The sequence below is a fragment of the Sphaerodactylus townsendi genome, linkage group LG11, assembly GCF_021028975.2.
Source record: "Sphaerodactylus townsendi isolate TG3544 linkage group LG11, MPM_Stown_v2.3, whole genome shotgun sequence".
Lineage (NCBI taxonomy): Eukaryota > Metazoa > Chordata > Lepidosauria > Squamata > Sphaerodactylidae > Sphaerodactylus > Sphaerodactylus townsendi.
In genome coordinates this window covers 10,566,669-10,587,068 of record NC_059435.1, presented here as the reverse complement: position 1 = coordinate 10,587,068, position 20,400 = coordinate 10,566,669, and the positions used below count along the sequence as shown (strand labels likewise).

The following is a 20,400-nucleotide window of genomic DNA, read 5'->3' as shown; positions in this document are numbered from 1 at the left end:
CAACCAACGAGGTTCTTCTCATCAGGACAAATTCAATAAAACATTCCAGTGTCCTGCTGCCTGCGCATCTTTCCTTCTGTCCGTTTGGAAATTGCATTCCCCGCCTTTTTTATGGTCCTTAAAACTATACACTTGGAAATGCCTTTGTAGTTTATTCGAAAGGGAAAGACAACAGTGGTCGTTTCCCCACTTACCTGCTGCTGCGCGCTACTCTCCCCAAGTAGCGTGGGGTCCCCCGGCACTCCCCACTACAGGGGCGGCGACAACACAGCTGCCCCGACGCTGCTGCTGTAGCGCCCCCTCAGCGTGCGTCATTCCTGGCGCTCTTCGAAACGGCGCCTTTTGATGACGTGGGAAAGCCCGGGAGTGCGCCAGAAATGACATGCGCTGGGAGTAGCGCACAGCAACCTTTGGTCGAGGTAAGTGGGGAAACGACCAGTGAGTGGGGGCTGCCATTTTACTAATGTTGCCAGCCTCCCATATTATTTCACTTCATCCTTATTGAGATTTTCTGCATGTCGTGTGAAGCCCAGAGTTTGTAAGAGGCTTCTCTCTGGCCCATGATTGTATTGTTGAAAATATTATACGACGATATAATACAATGTATTATTTAAGTACGTTGAGAGACAGTCTTCTGAGTTGCTAAACGATTTATTGACACTTGAAAAAGAAGAACAGAAGACTCTTTTAAGCTATTGTCGCATAAAAGTATTGACAGGTTTGATAGACCTTTACGCATCTGGTGCAGAGTGGCATTGTTTAACCTCCAAGGGGGTGGTGGTCTGGAGTTCTCCAGGAATTACAACTGATTTCAGTACGGAAGAGATCAATTCCCCTGGAGAAAATGACTGCTTTGGTGACCTCAATTGCGTCATACCCCAACAAGAACCCTCTCCTCCTTGAACCCCACCCTCCCCAAACGTCATCCCCAAACCTCCAGGAATTTCCTAGCCCAGAGTTGGTAACCCTGTATTCCACATAAATGTAGTAGTTTGCAGTATAACTAATGGATTACAGTAGTAGTAGCAGCAGCAGCAGAAGAGGAAGAGGAAGAGGAAGAGGAAGAGGGAAGAGGAAGAGGAAGAGGAAGAGGAAGAAAGTTGGATTTATATCCACCCTTTCTCTCCTGCAGGAGACTCAAAGGGGCTTACAATCTCCTTTCCCTCCCCCCCCCACAAACACCCTGCGAGGTAGGTGGGACTGAGAGAGCACAGAAGAACTGTGACTAGCCCAAGGTCACCCAGCTGGCATGTGTTGGAGTGCACAGGCTAATCTGAATTCCCCCAGATAAGCCTCCACAGCTCTAGCGGCAGAGCGGGAAATCAAACCCGGTTCCTCCAGATTAAAGTGCACCTGCTCTTAACCACCACACCACTGCTGCTCCTACACCTCATAAAAGACAATATAAGAAGAGTTCTATTTCCAGTGCCTGGAATTAGTTTTTCAAAATTCATTATGAAATTACCTTTTGAGACGAGGGGGTCTTGTATTTGTTAACTTCATCAAACAGTTATTTGATGAACACACAGCCTTGCTGCGTATTCAGCATATTGATGCGGTTCCAATCGACAGGCGCCACTCAGAAAAGCGCTTCTTGAAGAGAAGGAAGGGCGGGCGATTTCTTCCAATTTTCCTACTCCCCTAACAGATTCCTAATTGGTTTCCTACACTGTTCATTGTCCCTCTATAAATGAGATTGCCTTCCTTTCGGCTCAGCAGCATTTCTCTGACATATAATGGTCTTTTTTGAGAGAGCTGTTCAATATCATACAAAAATGTTTCATAAAATGCAGAGCGCTAAAAAAAATCGCTACGAAACCTTTACAATTCTGATAGCTGGTTCTTTTAAAGAATCCTGTGAATTTCATTTCACTGTCAGTCCTGGCAGGCGTGGATTTTAATTCCTCTAAAGGTTCATACCTGAGCTGTTTACTAAGTGTTCTTTCTTGCTCAGTAGCACAACTGTATTACAGCACCTCCCCTTTTTACACAGATGTCTAAAATGGTGCGTTCTCGTTGCTATGAATTTCTTCGTAGTTGATCGTCTTAATCTCCTTTCCCCCCCCCAAAAAAAACAGTTTTTGTAAGGAAAAAACAAAGCTAGGCACAAAGGTAATCCTTAGCATTTATATAGCATTTTACAGAGATCAAAGAACTTTGCCTGCAGGAAGCTTTCCAATAATCCTATGCAGTAGGGTAATATGGGCTCCCTATTTGATGTCTGCCTGAAACTAAAAAAGGGTTTGTATCACTAAAGACCATCCAGTTTTTGGATGACTCTTAATAAGCGTGATTCAGACATAGTTGTGCGTCTGTGCTTGTAAGAAACCCTATCGTTAGCTTATTATATCAGATAACCAGCGATGCACGTCAACAGCATTTTATTCGGGGTTATGGTACGAAAGACACCCGGTTGTAGGAGCTCTCCCTCAGTTCCACTCAAGTGTTTGGGAAGTTCCGCACAATGTTGGAGAACAATTAGAGGGACTATTGGTCTCACTTTTTTTTTTTAAAGCAATTTCCCTCTGGGGAAATATTTCAAGCACAGATGGCAGTTCCAACTGTTTAACCTTGAGCAATATTACTCAAAAATATTACTAGAGAATTACTAGAGAATATTACTAGAGAAAATATTACTAGAGCAAAATATTACTAGAGAATTTTGCCTTTATTTTTCCCTGTTATAATATTACAATATAATTACTTACACTTTTTTGCCCTCAAGTCAGAGCAGACCTATGGCAACTGAATAAGCTTCAGAAGTGGTTTTATATCTAATCCATATTAATTATACTATTTCTAATCTATTAGAATAACATTAGAGCCAGCGCAGTGTAGTGGTTAAGAGTGGCAGTTCCTGATCTGGATAACTGGGTTTGACTCCCCTCTTGATCACATGAAGCCCGCTGGGTGACTTTGGGCCAGGTCCCAATTTCTCTGAACTCTCTCAGCCCTTGTGGTGGCAGGCAATGGCAAACCACCTCTGAATGCCTCTTGCCTTCAAAACCCCAAGGAGTCGCCATAATTCAACTGTGCCTGGATGGCATTTTCCACCACCACAATCTAACAGAGAGCCTTTCCCCACTTACCTTAAGCCCTGTGCTACTCTCCTCAAATAGCGCGGGGTCCCCCGGCACTCCCCACAACAGGGGCGGCGACAGCACAGCCTCCCCAACGCTGCCGCTGTCATGCCCCCTCAGCATGCGGCATCCCTGGCGCTGAAGAAAACGGAGCCTTTTGATGACCCCGCAGAGCGCGGGGTCGTGGGGATGCCCGGGTGCGCGCCAGGGATGCCGAGCGCTGAGAGCAGCACGCGGCATAGGGGGGATCCTTGTGAGTGGGGAAACGCCTAGAGTCCATATTAGGCCAATTCCACATGTGACTTGGTTGGGACAGGTCCTGGGGGGGTAGCTGCCTTGACTGGTGCCCCCAGCAGGCTCGCCAGCCCAGATCTGCCCTAGGCTGGGAACCGGCTATCTCAGCTGGGAAGCTCACAGTGGGCTCACCAACCCGGAACAGCACGGGGGGGGGGTGGTAGTCAGCACTGGGTGGTGGTAGCGGCTGCCTCAGATGGTGAGGTCTCAGAAACCTTGCCAGCCCATATCAGCACAGTGGGGAGGGTGCCTCGACTTGCTTGTGGGCCTGATAAACCCTCTCAAGGGGCCGTATTCAGCCCCCAGGCCTCATGTTTGACACCCCTTCTCTAGCATGTGCCCCAAACTCTATGTCAGAGGAATGGTACAGTGTTGCTCTGAAGCATCAACGTCACTTCTGGTTCTCTCTGGAAGTTCTCTCTGGAAGTGACATTGTAATGCCATGGGGAGGGGGGAACACACTGATTTCTCCCCTCCAACCTTCTCCCGTCAGCCTGTTGTAACCCCCATCCCATCAGCAGTGGTAGAGAACCAAGCTGCCCCCCCCCCAGTGGACTGTGATAGGGACATCAGAAACTCTGCAAGTACCCTGTTTCCCTGAATATAAGACATCCCCTGAAAATAAGAAGTAGTAAAGGTTTTGCTGAAGTGCGAAATACAAGGCATCCCCCGAAAGTAAGACGTAGCAAAGTTTTTGTTTGGAAGCATGCCCGACGGTCAGAACACAGAAAAATGACATCCCCTGAAAATAAGACATAGCGCATCTTTGGGGGCAAAAAATAATATAATATATTAATAATTAATATAATATAATATTTTCGGGGAAACACGGTAGCTAATTAACACAACTGTTGATAGCAGCGTTCTAGCCAATGATAGCCAATTGATACAACTGTTCTAGCCAATTGATACAACTGTTGATGGTAATGTTCTAGCCAGTTGACACAACCAATGATGGTAATGTTCTAGCCAATTAACACAACCGTTGATAGCAACGTTCTAGCCAATTAACACAACCGTTGATAGCAACGTTCTAGCCAATTAACACAACCGATGATAGTAACGTTCTAGCCAATTGATACAACTGTTGCTGGTAATGTTCTAGCCAACTGACACAACCATTGATAGTAACGTTCTAGCCAATTAACACAACTGATTATAGTAATGTTCTAGCCTAACTGACGCAGCCATTGATAGTAACATTCAAGCCAACTGACACAGCCAATGATAGTAATGTTCTAGCCAACTGACACAACCAAGCTTAATAGTGTTCGCTTGGGCCTGACTTTTAAGCTGAATGGCTGAAAATGGACAGTTACTCCCTGTTATTCCAAAAATCAAAATGGTCATCTCCTTGTAGCTAAAAGTGGGCGTCATTCTGGAATCAGGGAGGTGCAGAATTTGGATTGGTGTCCTACCAGAGTAGCTTTCTAAGTAATGTTGGACCAGTCAAACACGTTGAGCCTAACTTCTCTGGTGCTGTTGTGATGATAACTGGAGGAGAGGAAAACGCTGTTGTAACTGAGTTTCCCATTTGAGAGGAAAACAGGATAACTATGTAAATAATATGTGGACTGGAAAATTGATGGAAATGAACAATATTTTTTTCCTAGGTATGTGAAAATCTGATAGGATAGTGCAAGAGAAGGAACATGGCACACTCAGAAAGGGCTGCCGAGAGACCAGAAAAGCAATGCCCTCTTTTCAAATCAACGCTACGTGTACTCAATCCATTTCCATATTGACAATTATTAATTAATTCCATCCTTGCGTCTTGTTTCAGTTACACAACTCTTCCGTGGATGTATCTTATGTCACGCTTTTTCACCAGTTCGGACATTGCGTTCATTTCCTACATATCCTTAAATTTTGTCTGCGGTCTCTGCACTATGCTGGTGACCCTCTTGCCTCGTTTATTAGCGGTGATTTCTAGAGGACAGGTGAGTATGAATTGTTTTATTCACCTTCCTTTGATAGAAATGCCTCTGTAGAATTTTGTGCACATTCATAATTTCTTTTAAAAATATGAGCAAATTGGGTCAGCCTCCTACTCCTTGTGTCAGATGGTTCTAACTATATCATTCTTTTAAAATCCTAGCGGGGATCTTTGCTTTGTTTATTTCCCCCAACCCAATTTCCTTGCAATTTTAGTACGTGTGAAAACAGCTTTAATTGAAACTTTGACATTTTCTAGCCCATTAATTCTTTTTTTTATTGCCACATAATGGGAGTTGTTGCAGTCCACTGAATGTATAATATGCATTGCAGAATTTGTTGATAGACACAATAGGCTCATTAGGGGAAGGCGCATGATGTGATTTGCAAGCCCTAATAACATGGGATCTGTTTTCCTCGCAAAACATAAAGTGATATAGGTTTGGGGTGCTGTGTGGTTTCCGGGCTGTATGGCCGTGTTCTAGCAGCATTCTCTCCTGACGTTTCGCCTGCATCTGTGGCTGGCATCTTCAGAGGATCTGATAGTAAGAAAGGAAAGCAAGTGGGGTATACGTCCCTGTGAGTAACAATTAAGATGGCAAGGTCAATAGGTGAGGGCATCTGAATAGAAGTAGCCTGGCCTTTGTTCCCTTTGATTGTTTACTGTCTATAGTCGTCCTGTGTTTGTGTGGAGCTGATTAGTCACTGTCTTGATTCTAGTGTTTTTCAACACTGGCAGCCAAGTTCTGTTCATTTTCATAGTTTCTTCCTTTCTGTTGAAATGGCCCATGTGACTGTGGATTTCAATGGCTTCTCTGTGCAGTCTGACGTAGTGGTTGTCAGAGTGGTCCAGAATTTTTCTCGCAAGTTTTCCAGTCAATACATTCTCAGCAGGTCCAGGTTGGTTTATCATGTGTTCTGCTACTGCTGATTTTTCTGGCTGAAATAGTCTGCAGTGCCTCTCGTGTTCTTTGATTCGTGTTTGAGCACTGCTTTGGTGATTTCTTGCCACTATATATATATATATATATATATATATATATATATATATATATATACACACACACACACACACACACACACACATATAGGTTTCTTGCCATTCTTAATGAAGATTATTCCTACATATTTCCAACTCCAAGTTATATCTAGCAGAGTTATCTGGCATGAAGCTTTACCAGGTATGTCATTGACCATGGGCATCAGTGACTGCTTAAAGTAGTGGTAGACTGTGTAGCTCCCAGGTAGGTGGATGGGCATCTTTGCCCCGAAAAGCGTGCCGGTATGGGCTTCTTGGCGCCGCTGCATGCAACTGGGATGGACAAGGGCATGGCAGGGGCACAGGGCACACTTCGGGGGTGAGGCGGCCTATAAATCCAATTAATAATAATAATAATAATAATAATAATAATAATAATAATAATAATAATAATAATAATAATAGTGATAGTGATGGTGATGGTGATGGTGATGGTGATGGTGATGGTAACAACAACAACAACAACAACAACAACTTGTGCCCCGGGTGCAGTTCCCCCTCGCTCTGCCCCTGCCTGAATCAGTGAATGAAAATCTGCAGGTGGTCCCTGGCTCAAAAGATTCCAGCTTGCCTCAACTTTTTTGGTTTTGGCCCCTACCTGGAGGACCGTTCTGCCAAATGATGCCCGGGCCTGTGGAATCTGGGACAGTTCTTTAGGGCCTGTCAGACAGAGCTGTTCCACATGATTGAGGCAGCTACAGTTTCCTTCATTGTGGTCTCCTTTTCCTATTTACCCCCTTCTTTTTAACCCACACAATGTTTCCTCCTGATTAGTTCTTAAATTATTATGAGTGTGCTGTATTCAGTTTAGATGAGATTTTAAATTTTAAATCGTATTTGTATCATTTTTATTGATTTGTGTTTTTTAAATGGAAAGACTGGAAGCCGCCCTGAGTCCATCAGGGGAGCGGTGTCTTATAAGTCCGACAATAAATAAGTGCAAAAAATAAATAAAAGTTTTCTGGATGCAAATTGCATGGGTGTGTAAAGTGCCATGAATCATTGCAGATATGGGGTCCAATGCTCTGTTGCAACAGCAATACGCCCCTCATAATGACTGATCGGGCTCTAGGTCTTCCTGTGTGGTTTTGCTAACATTAAGAGATTTTGTTGCTGTCCTTTGTGTCTCCCCACCCCCGTTCCCCCGGCTTTACAGAGCTTTCAGAATATCTACAACATCCTCAAGTGGACTTTCATCATTTTCCCTCAGTTTTGCTTAGGCCAAGGATTAATCGAACTTGCCTATAACCAAATTAAGTTTGATCTGACCAGCAACTTTGGAATCAATTCTTACGTGACTCCTTTCGAGATGAATTTCTTGGGCTGGATCTTCACAGAAATGGCCCTACAGGGTACGCTTCTCCTCCTGCTACGAATCCTACTGAACTGGGATCTACTCCAAAAACCAAGGTTTGTGGCTGGTTATCTTTTGTTCTCCACGATAGCAAACACTGATTTTATATATACATATGAAGGTCAGTTTCTGCACAGCAAAATTATACCTGTGTACCACTGTTCTTTTTTAACCTGGGTCAATTTTATCCCGGGGTGTCCGTTCGCAGGAAGGAATCCAGTGAATACTGGGAGGAAATAGTCCAGCTTGTTTTGCACAAGCCTGGGACTTCTGCATTTACATTGCAAGCATATCTATGCCCGGTGTCCCACATTCTGATTGGCTTTGTTTTTGAGTGGCAGCTGCAAGCTTGTCTGAGTATGCCTGGTGTCCTACATTTTGATTGGCTGTTGTTTTTGAGTGGCAGCTTGAATGAATGGGGAGATGAGGTGGCTGGGCGGGAAAAATAAAACGGTCCTGTTCCTGATTGGTGTTTGCACTGTAGCAGGCTCTAACAGGCTCACCCTGGGATTTTTAAAAAGAACCTCCAATTTGGAGGTTTTTGAATACCCTGGGATGAGGGAAATATTGCAGGGCAAACCCAATTTAGGACAGGGAACCGTGCAAACATCTCAGCTGCACAGGGATATTTTTCTTGCTCAACCCAGGATATTTTGACGGTGCGGAAATGAACGAAGGGAATATTTCCTTTTCTGAATGGCTTTCGTTAAATTGAATTTCAGTACTCTTATGTGTGGGAGTTAATTATTCTGTGTCTTATTCTGAGCTTAGGTAGTTGAGTGTAGAATGTGGTTGTTAAATATATGCGAATGTGATCATTCTTAGTTGTATGGTAAATAGCTAAAATTACAAGAGGAGAGCCTGCAAAGACTGGCATTGGAAAGCCCACCCCCCACTAACCCTTAGTTTCCCTCCACCTTCATCTCCATCACCCCATCCTGGTCTTCCCTCACCCCTTACCTGGAAATGTTCCCAGCTGCAAGTTTTATCTGTTATTTGATCGGAACAAGTGTGTTGGAATATGGCTTCAAATGGCAGCGGTTTTTCCAGCCTGATTTAAAAACATAAGAACATTTAAACCTTAATTTGGAGAGGTAGCCACATTTCAGGATTCAGAGCCACTTTGAAATGAAGGAGAAGAATTTCGATTTATGCTCCTTCTTTCTCTCCTGTAAGGAGACTCAAGGCGGCTTGCAAGCTCCTTTTCCTTCCTCTCCCCATAATTGACACCTTGTGAGATTGGCGGGGCTGAGAGAGTTCCAAAGAGCTGTGACTAGCCCAAGGTCACCCAGCAGGCTTCATGTATAAGAGTAGGGAATCGAATCCAGTTCTCCGGATTAGTGTCCCCCTGCTCTTCACCACTACATCATTCTGGTCTGCTACAGCTTATGCTCTTAGACATCTTCAGGTATTTTGTGGTGATGCATAGACATCCAATAATCCTTCAGGTTTGATTTTCCATGGTTTCCTATATCCCCTGCCCATACCATGTCTTAAAAGGTGTGGTAGTACTGTTTATTTTAGTAGGGTTTGTATAGTCGCACTTTCCAGGGGATTGTGCTACATCTAACAAAGGGTAACTTCTCATTACTGCTGTGCAGAAGGGGGAGTTTGCATTGTTTAGCTTGATGCCTATATTATGATCGCATTGTATCAGCTGTGTGGCTTCATGGTTGGTCTCTTTCAACTGTTAGGGGCCATCGCCATACCACCAATGCCTTTGTCCCTCCTTCCGAAGATAGAGATGTAGAGCTGGAGCGAAAAAGGCTTTTCGGAGGAGCAAATGCTAGTGACCTCCTTCTGCTGTACAATCTCCAGAAGAGTTATCAGGGTTTCGGCAAGAGGAACACGGCTGTGAAAGGCATCACACTGGGGATACAGAGAGGAGAGGTAAAATGACTGACTCTCCCCAATTTATTCCTCTTACTTAAAAATGTTCTCTGTGATGCACAGTTTGTAAGGACAGATTTACACAATCACACCCAGTCATTTCAGTCCCATGACTGAAACAGAAACATGAGACACTGCATATTCCACTTCTTGCAGCCCTTTACGGCCCTGGCCCCAGCCTGGTGGAACACTCTTCCTCCAACTGTCTGGGTCCTGCAGGATCTTGATGAATTCCGCAGGGTCTGCAAGACTGAGTTGTTCCACCGGGCCTTTGATGTGACCAGCCGCTGAGTGTGGTGCTCCCTTTTTGCCCGTCTACATCTGGGTAACCCTCCTATGGAGGGGTCCAGCCATTCCCCCCTCTTTTTGGGGAGGGTTTTTAAAAATGGGTCTACCGGGTGCCTTTTATTGTATTAACTGCTGTTTTAATGGAATTTTAGCAAGTTTTTAATGAATATTTATATGGATGGAGCCTATGTAATTTGTTGTGTTTTTGTATGGTTTGCTCCCCAATCTAGTATTGTGTTGATTCATGTTGTGCACCGCCCGGAGCCCCTTGGGCATAGGGCGGCATAAAAATCTAAACAATAGATAGATAGATAGATAGATAGATAGATAGATAGATAGATAGATAGATAGATAGATAGAGAGAGAGAGAGAGAGAGAGAGAGAGAGAGAGAGAGAGAGAGAGAGAGAGAGAGAGAGAGAGAGATATGGATAGATAGATAGATAGATAGATAGATAGATAGATAGATAGATAGATAGATAGATAGATAGATAGATAGATAGATAGATAGATAGATAGATAGATAGATAGATAGATAGATAGATAGATAGATAGATGATAGATAGATAGATAGATAGATAGAGAGAGAGAGAGAGAGAGAGAGAGAGAGAGAGAGAGAGAGAGAGAGAGATAGAGAGATAGATAGATAGATAGATAGATAGATAGATAGATAGATAGATAGATAGATAGATAGAGAGAGAGAGAGAGAGAGAGAGAGAGAGAGAGAGAGAGAGAGAGATGGATAGATAGAGATGGATAGAGAGAGAGAGAGAGAGAGAGAGAGATGGATAGATAGATAGAGATGGATAGATAGATAGAGAGAGAGAGAGAGATATGGATGGATAGATAGGTAGAGAGAGAGAGAGATGGATAGATGGAGATGGATAGAGAGAGAGAGAAAGAGAGAGAGAGAGAGAGAGTGTCAGCCTGATCTTGTTAGAGCACAGAAACTAAGCACTGTCAGCAGTGGTTAGTGCTTGCATGAGAGTTCCCCAAGGAAGTCCAATGTTGCTATCCAGAGAAAAGCAATGGCAGACCACCTTGGCTCCTCTTCTACCTTGAAAACCCTGGGGTCCTGGGGTCATCCTAAGCCAACTGTAACTTGACAGCAAATATTTATTTATTGATATTCATTCCCCACCCTTCACTACATTAGCTAACTCTCGATTTCAAAATAACTGGGCCCCTGGGCCAGTGGCGTACCGCCAACGGGGTAGGGGGGATGCCTGGGGTGCACGCTGGTGCAGGGGCATGGCGGGGGCATTCCAGGGCATGGTGGGCGTGTTCCAGGGCGTGGCAGGGATGCAAGGCGCACATGTGCCCCGGGCGCCGTTCCCCCCTCGCTCTGCCCCTGCCCTGGGCAGAACCAAAAGAGGCAAGGGGCAGAGTCTTAGGATCTAGGGAAGAGCCAGGACAAAATCTGGCCAATCAGGAGGGAGCTCCATTTATTTCAATATGTCTAATAGTCAATGTTGGTGCATGCTGGGCAGCAAATTTGAAAGCCAGATACCAGACCCCTCAGGTTTATGTCTGTTGTTAGGGAAGCAGTGGGCTGCCCTAGACCTCCAAGATTACCTTGCACTTTCTCCCACCTGTGCCACTGTTGCTCCATGTTCAGAAGAAGAAGAGTTGGTTTTTACATCCAGCTTTCCCCCCCTGCCTTTAAAGAGTCTCTACCGTTAAGTGGCTGACAAGCACCTGAGCTGAGACAATTTAGAAAGAACAATGGCTGGTCACCCAGCAGGCTTCAGGTGGAGGAGTTGGGAAACAAACCCAGTTCACCAGATTAGAGTCCACTGCTTTTAACCACCACACCGTGCTGAACACGAATGTTCTGAGATGCGCTTTTCCGCACGGATAACTACATACGTTTGTTTCTCTTAGTGTTTTGGCCTCCTCGGAGTGAACGGAGCGGGGAAAAGCACCACGTTCAAGATGTTGACTGGAGATGTCATTCCGTCAGCAGGACGTGCAGTTATCCAGACTTCTGCCGGGTAAACGAGCGCCGAGTTTTGTTCAGAACAGTGTTGCTCCATAAAACTAATGTTCGGCACCAAGGAAAGGCACAGCGTGCTCCCCTCGCCTCCCTACTGTAACTGGCGTAGTTATTATCGCAGTGTCTTCGTTGATGGAGGGGATGAAAGATTTTGCAATCGGACTAAATGTTATAGTTGAATACTGTTTAATCCCAGCCATTCTGTTTAATTGGGAATATGCTTCTGCAGTTTAAATAAAGCAAGAGGAAGGCATCTCAGCAGAGAGACGCCTGCACAGACAATTAAGTCATTAAAAAAAAGTTGGCAAACCGCATATACATTTCCCATACCGTTTGTTACTCAGGAACGTAAGCCACAGGGTTGGATCCTGCCAGTTTTCCAGATGCAGAACAGAGAGGCGGGATCCCTTTGACCATCAAAATCCTGGGGTTTATGGGTTTGGTACGGACAGAACAACTAGGATAGGGATTCGGTGAGGCAGAGAATCAGATACGCTCGAGCAAGACAGCGGGAAGAATCCAGCCCACAGCCAGGAAAAAGAAGGGAAAGAAAGAGAAGGGAAAGAGTGCAATTCCTGGGAGTGAGCCCATTGAATAGACCTGAGGAGGACGACTTGAATAGACCTGCTGAGGATCACTCAGTTGGACGAACAAATCTGACAAATTTATGAGAGTGAAGCATTGAAACAATTTCCTTAGACAAGTGGCTAGCATATGCTTGGCCTTCTGGATTATAGCCTGGAACTGTATCTCTATTACGTTATGCTGGATCAGAAGAAGAGGGAGAGGAAGAAGAGGAGGAGAAGTTTGGATTTATATCCCCACTTTTCTCTACTTTGAAGGAGTCTCAAAGCAGCTTACAAACTCCTTCCCTTCCACTCCCTACAGCAGACACCTTGTGAGGTAGGTGGGACTGAGAGAGTTCTGAGAGAACTGTGACTGGCCCTAGGTTACCCAGCAGGCTTCATGTAGAGGAGTGAAGAATTGAACTTGGTTCACCGGAGGAGAGTCTGCCGCTCATCAAAGGGGCGGGGAATCAAACCCTGGTTCCTGCTAATTAGGAATCCCCACCACGCACTGATAGCAGCGCCCTCCCGCTTCCAGCTCTCTCCAGTAGGTTCGTAGCCTTCTTAAGAGACACAGGTTGTGTCTTGACTTTGGTAGGATCACTGTCCTTGCCTCCCATCCTGCATTTTTCTGTGTTGTAACTGGCTAACAACCCTTAACACAAATCTAATAGTGTCTGTAATAGATCTTGTCATGTTGAACTAAACATCTGGCTACCTGGCAGCAGTGGTGTGTAGTGGCTCATTAACCTAAGCTCGTCTTTGAAGTATCAATAACAAAGACGACAAGAGTCTGTTACAAGCAGTTCTGGGAACTATTCATCACGCCCACTGTTTTCCTTAAATAATGTATTGCGTTGCACAGGAAGACAACCGGGAGATTCATCAGGGGGATTGCCCATAATGCTTCCAGTGCCCGCGTGGAGTGCCACAGAATAGATTAAACATGATCAAGGACTCTTTCTCATCTAAAAAGAAAAAACAGTTTAATTTGTTCCAGAATCAGATCGTTAAATGTCACTCCCTTGTCTGGGGAGAGTGGGTCAGATCTGAAGGCTTAATCTTCTTTGCCAACACGTTCTGAAAGTTTGGGCATGCTCCGGCCTTTTCGCGATTCCTTCATGTAACAATTGCTCTATTAAATTGCAGGGACTGAAAAAATGTTGACAGAGAGAAATTTTTCTCTCTTTCTCACAACACTAGAACCAGGGGGCATTCATTGAAAATGCTGGGGGGAAGAATTAGAACTAATAAAAGGAAACACTTCTTCACGCGACGTGTGACTGGTGTTTGGAATATGCTGCCACAGGAGGTGGTGATGGCTACTAACCTGGATAGCTTTAAAAAGGGCTTGGACAGATTTATGGAGGAGAAGTCGATTTATGGCTACCAATCTTGATCCTCTTTGATCTGAGATTGCAAATGCCTTAACAGACCAGGTGCTCGGGAGCAGCAGCAGCAGCAGCAGCAGCAGAAGGCCATTGCTTTCACCTCCTGCATGTGAGCTCCCAAAGGCACCTGGTGGGCCACTGCGAGTAGCAGAGAGCTGGACTAGATGGACTCTGGTCTGATCCAGCTGGCTTGTTCTTATGTTCTTATGTTCTTAAGGGAAAGGGATGAGGTGACTAAAAAGATCATCTGGCATCAAAAACTACTGATGTGGAATCAGATGCATAAAGGACAGCTGTATACTACGGGGTGTCAGAGTTAATACAACTGTCAGTCTTTATTTGGGAATGTATCTTTAGCTTCGTATTCCAGGAAATGCAATGAATGTGACCATGTACTCAGTTCTTGAGATGATACATTTAAGCCACACATTAGAACACACACACACACCCCAAAAAGCAGCGTGAAAATTCACCGAGTCGTGGGCATGTTTCTGTTCTTCTAATCTGTGCGCTAGACGAGCTGTTCTCCGGAGGATTCGGCGTGAGCTCAGAATGTTCTGTTATATCAAGAAAGCCGACTGGCACTTTAAAGTGAACTTTTCAGAAGCTGGAAAGCTACATTTCCATATTTGTTTTAAAGAAACGAAAAAGGGCGGCCATTTAAATTAAATGTGCGGTCCTAGCATGCACGGGCTGCTCGTGTCCCACGGACTGAATAGAACTACGGAAGTAGCCCATGCCCAGGATTGCCTCCTTCGGCTAAAATGGATATGTTGGTTGTATGGCTTGAGCAGAGATGCACCAAATTTTAGGACTGCAAATACGATTGCAAACACAGTTGCAAACGCAACAAATGCAACAAATGCAACAACAGTAAATGAACTCCACCCAGACGCATGCAGTTGTGCTTTACCCCCTGGGAGGTGGACAAAACACATTCCCTGCCACACAATCACTCCACACTGTGCCACGGACCACAGAACATGGCCACACAATCTGGAAAAACCCACAACACCCTGTTTAGGATTTCTTGTTGAAAAATGCTGCTTCCCGGTGCATGGGAAAGCGATCTGCTCCCCCCTCTCCAAAAGCTGTGTTACTTCTCCCATTCACTCTGGCACCACAAGAAAACAGACTTTTGCCCAGATCCTTCTGCAGGGATGAGACCTCTTTCTGCTCCAGTCCAGCTTCTGCTTAAGAGTATGAGGATGGCTTTCTCCCTCCCCAGCCACGGTTAGTGAGGGAATCAGGGGATCCAAACACAAGTGGCGACAAAGTCACAGTTTCTGTGGCCATGAGAACCTGATGACAGCTCATGATTTTTCAGCAGAGGCGGAAGAACATGCCTGAGGTTGGCAGAAGAGATGAATCTCCCCACCAGCTTTCTGGGCAGGGAGTAAAGATAAGGTTCCTTAGCAGCCAGCTATAGAGGGTGTGACATTATTATTATTATTATTATTATTATTATTATTATTATTATTATTATTATTATTATTATTATTATTATTATTATTATTATTACTACTACTACTACTACTACTACTATTACCATTATTACTATTATTACTATTATTACTATTACTATTATCATTATTATTATTATCATTATCATTATTATTAAATTTAATAAACTTCCCACCCCCTAAGGGCTCTGGGCAGTGTGCAACAAAACAATAGAGAAGAAGAGTGAGTTTTGGATTTATATCCCCCCCCCTTTCTCTCCTGTAAGGAGACTCAAAGGGGCTGACAATCTCCTTGCCCTTCCCCCCTCACAACAAACACCCTGTGAGGTAGGTGGGGCTGAGAGAGCTCTGAGAAGCTGTGACTAGCCCAAGGTCACCCAGCTGGCGTGTGTGGGAGTGTACAGGCTAATCTGAATTCCCCAGAGAAGCCTCCACAGCTCAGGCGGCAGAGTGGGGAATCAAACCCGGTTCCTCCAGATTAGATATACGAGCTCTTAACCTCCTACGCCACTGCTGCTCCCTACATGACTACAGTATACAATAAATAAAACAAAATATACACGTGATATTAAAACCCTTAAAAAACACAGCAGCATTAACACAACCACCATTGGTTGGCCTCAATTTGTTGACGGTGCCCGATCCCAAGGCCGGGAGGGGGCCCAGCAGTGCCAGCTAAGATCTTACATTGGCAGTGCCAGAGAAGGCACAACAAAGACTATGGGGGCATCAGAGGGGGCAGGCAATCCACGGCTGGCCTCCCCAAAGGCCCGGTGGAACAATTGGGAACGATGGCCCTGACATATTGGGTAGCTGTCCTGCCCTCCTCCTCCTCTCCCTATAACAGTCCTGGATGAGAAATCCAGACGCTCAGTCAGAATAATCCTCTTCTTGAACATGGCCAGTTGGTTGCCTGTGTCAATACTGAGATTTTTTCAAGCACTATGGACCCTTTTTTGCAGGTGTGTCTGTATGTTCGCTAGGTCATGTCCGGTCACTAGTATGTATCTCCTCCCACTGAAGCAGGCTTAAACAAAAGCCACTTAGCATACCCCTTGGAAGTCATCTCATCAACTCTTCCTTCTAACATCTGAAGTGAGTGAACTTTTTCATAAGCGAAATGTTCTTTTCCCCTTGACCTTGTTGCTGCTTCTTCCTCACAGAACATTGGATCATGGAGTAGGGTCAACATGGTGTGGTAGTTAAGAGTGGCAGATTCTACCCGGACAGCCAGGTTTGATTCCCCACTCCTCTACATGAAGCCTGCTGGGTGACCTTGGGCTAGTCACAGTCCTCTCAAAACTCTTTCAGCCCACACAGAGGCAGGCAATGGCAAGCTGCCTCTGAACATCTCTTGCCTTGAAACCCTATGGCACAAGTGTCAAACTCGCGGCCCTCCAGATGTTATGAACTACAGTTCCCATCATCCCCTGCCAGCATCATGCTGGCAGGGAATGATGGGAACTGTAGTCCATGACATCTGGAGGGCCGCGAGTTTGACATCTTCCCTATGGGGTCACCATAAGTCAACTGTGACTTGACGGCACTTTCCACCACCAGTAAGAGATAAGAAACACTCCTACCTGACATGCTAGAGAGGGGCTGCCAATCACAGAGGACAATACTGTCATTGATGGACCAATGATCTGAATCAGTGTAAGGCAGCATCATGAGTGTGCATGGTGGTTAAGAGCTGCGGACTCTACTCTGGTGAACGAGATTTGTTCCCTACTCACATACATGAAGCCCGCTGGGTGACCTTGAGGTTAGTCATAGTTCTCTTAGAACTCTCTCAGCCCCACCTACCTCACCAGGTGCCTGTTTTGGGGGAGGGGAAGGGAAAGAAGTTTGTTAGCCACTTTGAGGCTCCTTGAAGGTTGAGAAAATTGGGGTATTAAAAACCAAAATCTTCTCCTTCCATATGATAGTGGCACTGAGAACAAACAAAACCAGTAGAGAATGAGAACACTGCTTCTTTCGTCCTCGGGGATCATGCCGTTAATGAGATGACAACTTGACTACGTGTCAATGTCATGGAGACCAAGTGAAAACAATTCCAGGTGAGGGCATTGCTCTCTGAGTAGGCACTTTGAAAGCAACCTCAAGAAATGCAGAAAGGGGCAGTTAAGCCAACCTAAGCTAAGCCAACCTAAGCAGTTAAGCCAACCTATGGCTACCAATCTTGATCCTCTTTGATCTGAGATTGCAAATGCCTTAACAGACCAGGTGATCGGGAGCAACAGCCGCAGAAGGCCATTGCGTTCACATCCTACATGTGAGCTCCCAAAGGCACCTGGTGGGCCACTGCGAGTAGCAGAGAGCTGGACTAGATGGACTTTGGTCTGATCCAGCTGGCTTGTTCTTATGTTCTTATGTTCTTATAAGCAGAGTTACATCCTTCTGTCCGTATCTTTGAAGTAATCATGATGGCCAGGCAACCCTCACTTGCTCAGCTTCCCTTAAATACATCTGACCGAGCTCCAGATCAGATTGCTTTGAGGTTTTCTGTGGCAGTTCCTCTCAAACACAGCACCGCCCGATAATAAATTTGCTCATTGACCAGGGATGTGGTGCGATTTCCCTCAAGTCGCAGCTGAACAGGTCATTGAGTATATCAGCTTGTGTAAAATCAAGGCATTCCTTTTTTTAAAAAAAAAAATTTTATTGTATCATTTGAATATTACATTTTATATTAATGCTTTTCTTCATTCGTTTTCAAACAATACATTTTCCCCCTTTTCCCCCCTCCCCCCTATATTTTTTTATATTTTTATCAAACAAACAGCAGTAAGTTCATTCTTTGTAATCTCTTCTCCCATATCTCCTCATTGACTCCAGCTTCTTCCATCCAGTCCTCGTATATGGTCCACATCTTCAAGATTTCGCTGTTTATCTTGCCACAGTTTATTCTTTGTTATTATTTCGAAAATGTCCAGTGTCACTTGTTCCCAGATGTATTCCAACCATTTCTGGATTGTCCATTTTTTCTTTTCTTTCCAGCCTAAAGCTATTGTTGCATGTGCTGCTTTGATCATTATTTTATATATATAGCTATATTTTTTATCTACCCTTCTATCCTCCATTACACCCATGAACATTAAATCATTATTTATCTCAATATTAATCTTCACCAGTTTCTCGATATATAACTTTATGGTTGTCCAAAAAATTTTCACTTCTATACATTCCGTCCACATATGGCTATAATATGCCTCCTGATCTCTGCAATGCCAGCATTTAGGACTGAGTCCTTTAATCATATATGCTAGTTGATTTGGTGTTCTATACCATTTCAATATCACTTTTCTTTCCAATTCCATATATTTCTCAATCTTTATAAAATCAAGACATTCCTTACCGTTTGTCTCCCTTTATGCTTGCACAGTTGGCTATATCGATTACGTGACCAACGTTGACTAGACTACGTCACCTTTTTTTCTTTGCATCGTCAGATTTATCCGAGTAGTGACCACAAGACTACAGAATTAGCCGGGGGAGCAGGGAATCAAATGCAGTTTTCCAGATCAGAGTCCCCAGCTCATGTGGAGGGGTGGGGACTCAAACTCGGTTCTCCAGATTGGAGTCCGCCACTCTTAGGCCCCTTCCGCACATGCAGAATAATGCACTTTCAATCCACTTTCAATTACTCTGCAGCTGGATTTTACTGTGCGGAAGAGCAAAATCCACTTGCAAATGATTGTGAAAGTGGATTGAAAGTGCATGATTCTGCAGGTGCGGAAGAGGCCTCAACCACTACACCACCCTGGCTGTATACATGGTAATACTATGCATAGGAGTACTGTGCATAATACTCAAACAGGCATAATAAACAATCAGTTATCTGGCCATCTGGCCAGAGGTGGGATCCAGCAGGTTCTCACAGGTTTCCGAGAGTAGGTTACTAATTATTTGTGTGTGCCGAAAGGGGGTTACTAATTGGTGATTTTGCCACGTGATTTTTGCCTTAGTTACGCCCCTCCTCTCAGCAGTAGCGTGCAGAACTTGAAGCAGTCTAGCAGGAGGCGCACCGGCGTGTGTGGCAGCCTGCGCCTGCGTGCATTCATTTCCCGCCCAAGGACTGGCGCAGCGGCTGCGTCCTTGCCACAGCCCCACCCAGGAATCCCCCGGAATGCCCGGCCACGCCCCCATCATGCCCCAACCAGCCCCATTGGCGCTACGCCACAGTTTGAATCCCACTACCATGGGAACCTGTTACTAAATTTTTTGGATCCCACCACTGCATCTGGCCGCTGTCCTGAGGTAGGCCTGCTTATAATGCTATTTCCAAGCAAATCTTTGAGGTAATCAAAAAGGGGATTCAATTAAAAAAAAAACCCGGGCATTTTGAACAGGGTATGCTTGAATGTCACTTGCAGTTTGTGCAAATTCTTCAGCATCCCTGACGCTTTCTATGGAGTTATTTCAATTGGTTTCATTGAAATTTCAGTCATAGCGTTCATGACATCCCCCAAACAAACCATGATTCGTCTGGCAAAAGTTGACTTTTCAATCAGTTGTATTCTTCCTCAGATTAGAAGGGCTGTTAGCAAGTTATAACCTTTCTAATTGAGTTATAGTTCTAATTAAGAGATGAAGCAATGATGTTTCAAGAACAGAAATAAAGCAAATTTGCTGTAATTACACAGAACATCCCCACAGTATTATCTGTGTGCTACTTGCTTTTTAAAAAATTCTGTGCACCTCATTAGTATCATTGAAAAGCTACTAATATTATTTAATGATGAACACAAATGTCATCTTGCGCTCTGGAAAAGTCACACAGAACATTTACTGAATCAGGTTTCATTCCATTGGTTTAATTTTCTCTTTCATAGCTTTCTTGTGTTTACGTTCTTTTTTATTTATGTGGAACTTTGATTTCTGTCAACCAATCACAAGGCTACAAAGAAAGCAGGGTAATATTAGGTTGCTTGTAAGCATATGGAGATTATTGGAACAATCCTAAACAGGTCACTTGGAAGAAAGTCCCATGCTGCATTGTCGAAGGCTTTCACGGCTGGAATCGCTGGGGTGTTGTGTGGTTTCCGGGCTGTATGGCCGTGTTCTAGTAGCATTTTCTCCTGACGTTTCGCCTGCATCTGTGAC

At 44.6% G+C, this 20,400-nt stretch overlaps 1 protein-coding gene across 1 annotated transcript in view; it reads left to right on the top strand.

Annotated features, from left to right (window-relative positions):
• The window catches only part of ABCA13 (ATP binding cassette subfamily A member 13), a 155,970-nt gene that overhangs the window by 66,742 nt on the left and 68,828 nt on the right, over window positions 1-20,400 (top strand). Inside the window, exons 9-12 of the mRNA XM_048511828.1 lie at window positions 5,158-5,314; window positions 7,505-7,758; window positions 9,397-9,592; window positions 11,763-11,872. Coding sequence (XP_048367785.1) covers window positions 5,158-5,314; window positions 7,505-7,758; window positions 9,397-9,592; window positions 11,763-11,872 — 717 coding nt within the window. The remainder of the gene's footprint in view (window positions 1-5,157; window positions 5,315-7,504; window positions 7,759-9,396; window positions 9,593-11,762; window positions 11,873-20,400) is intronic.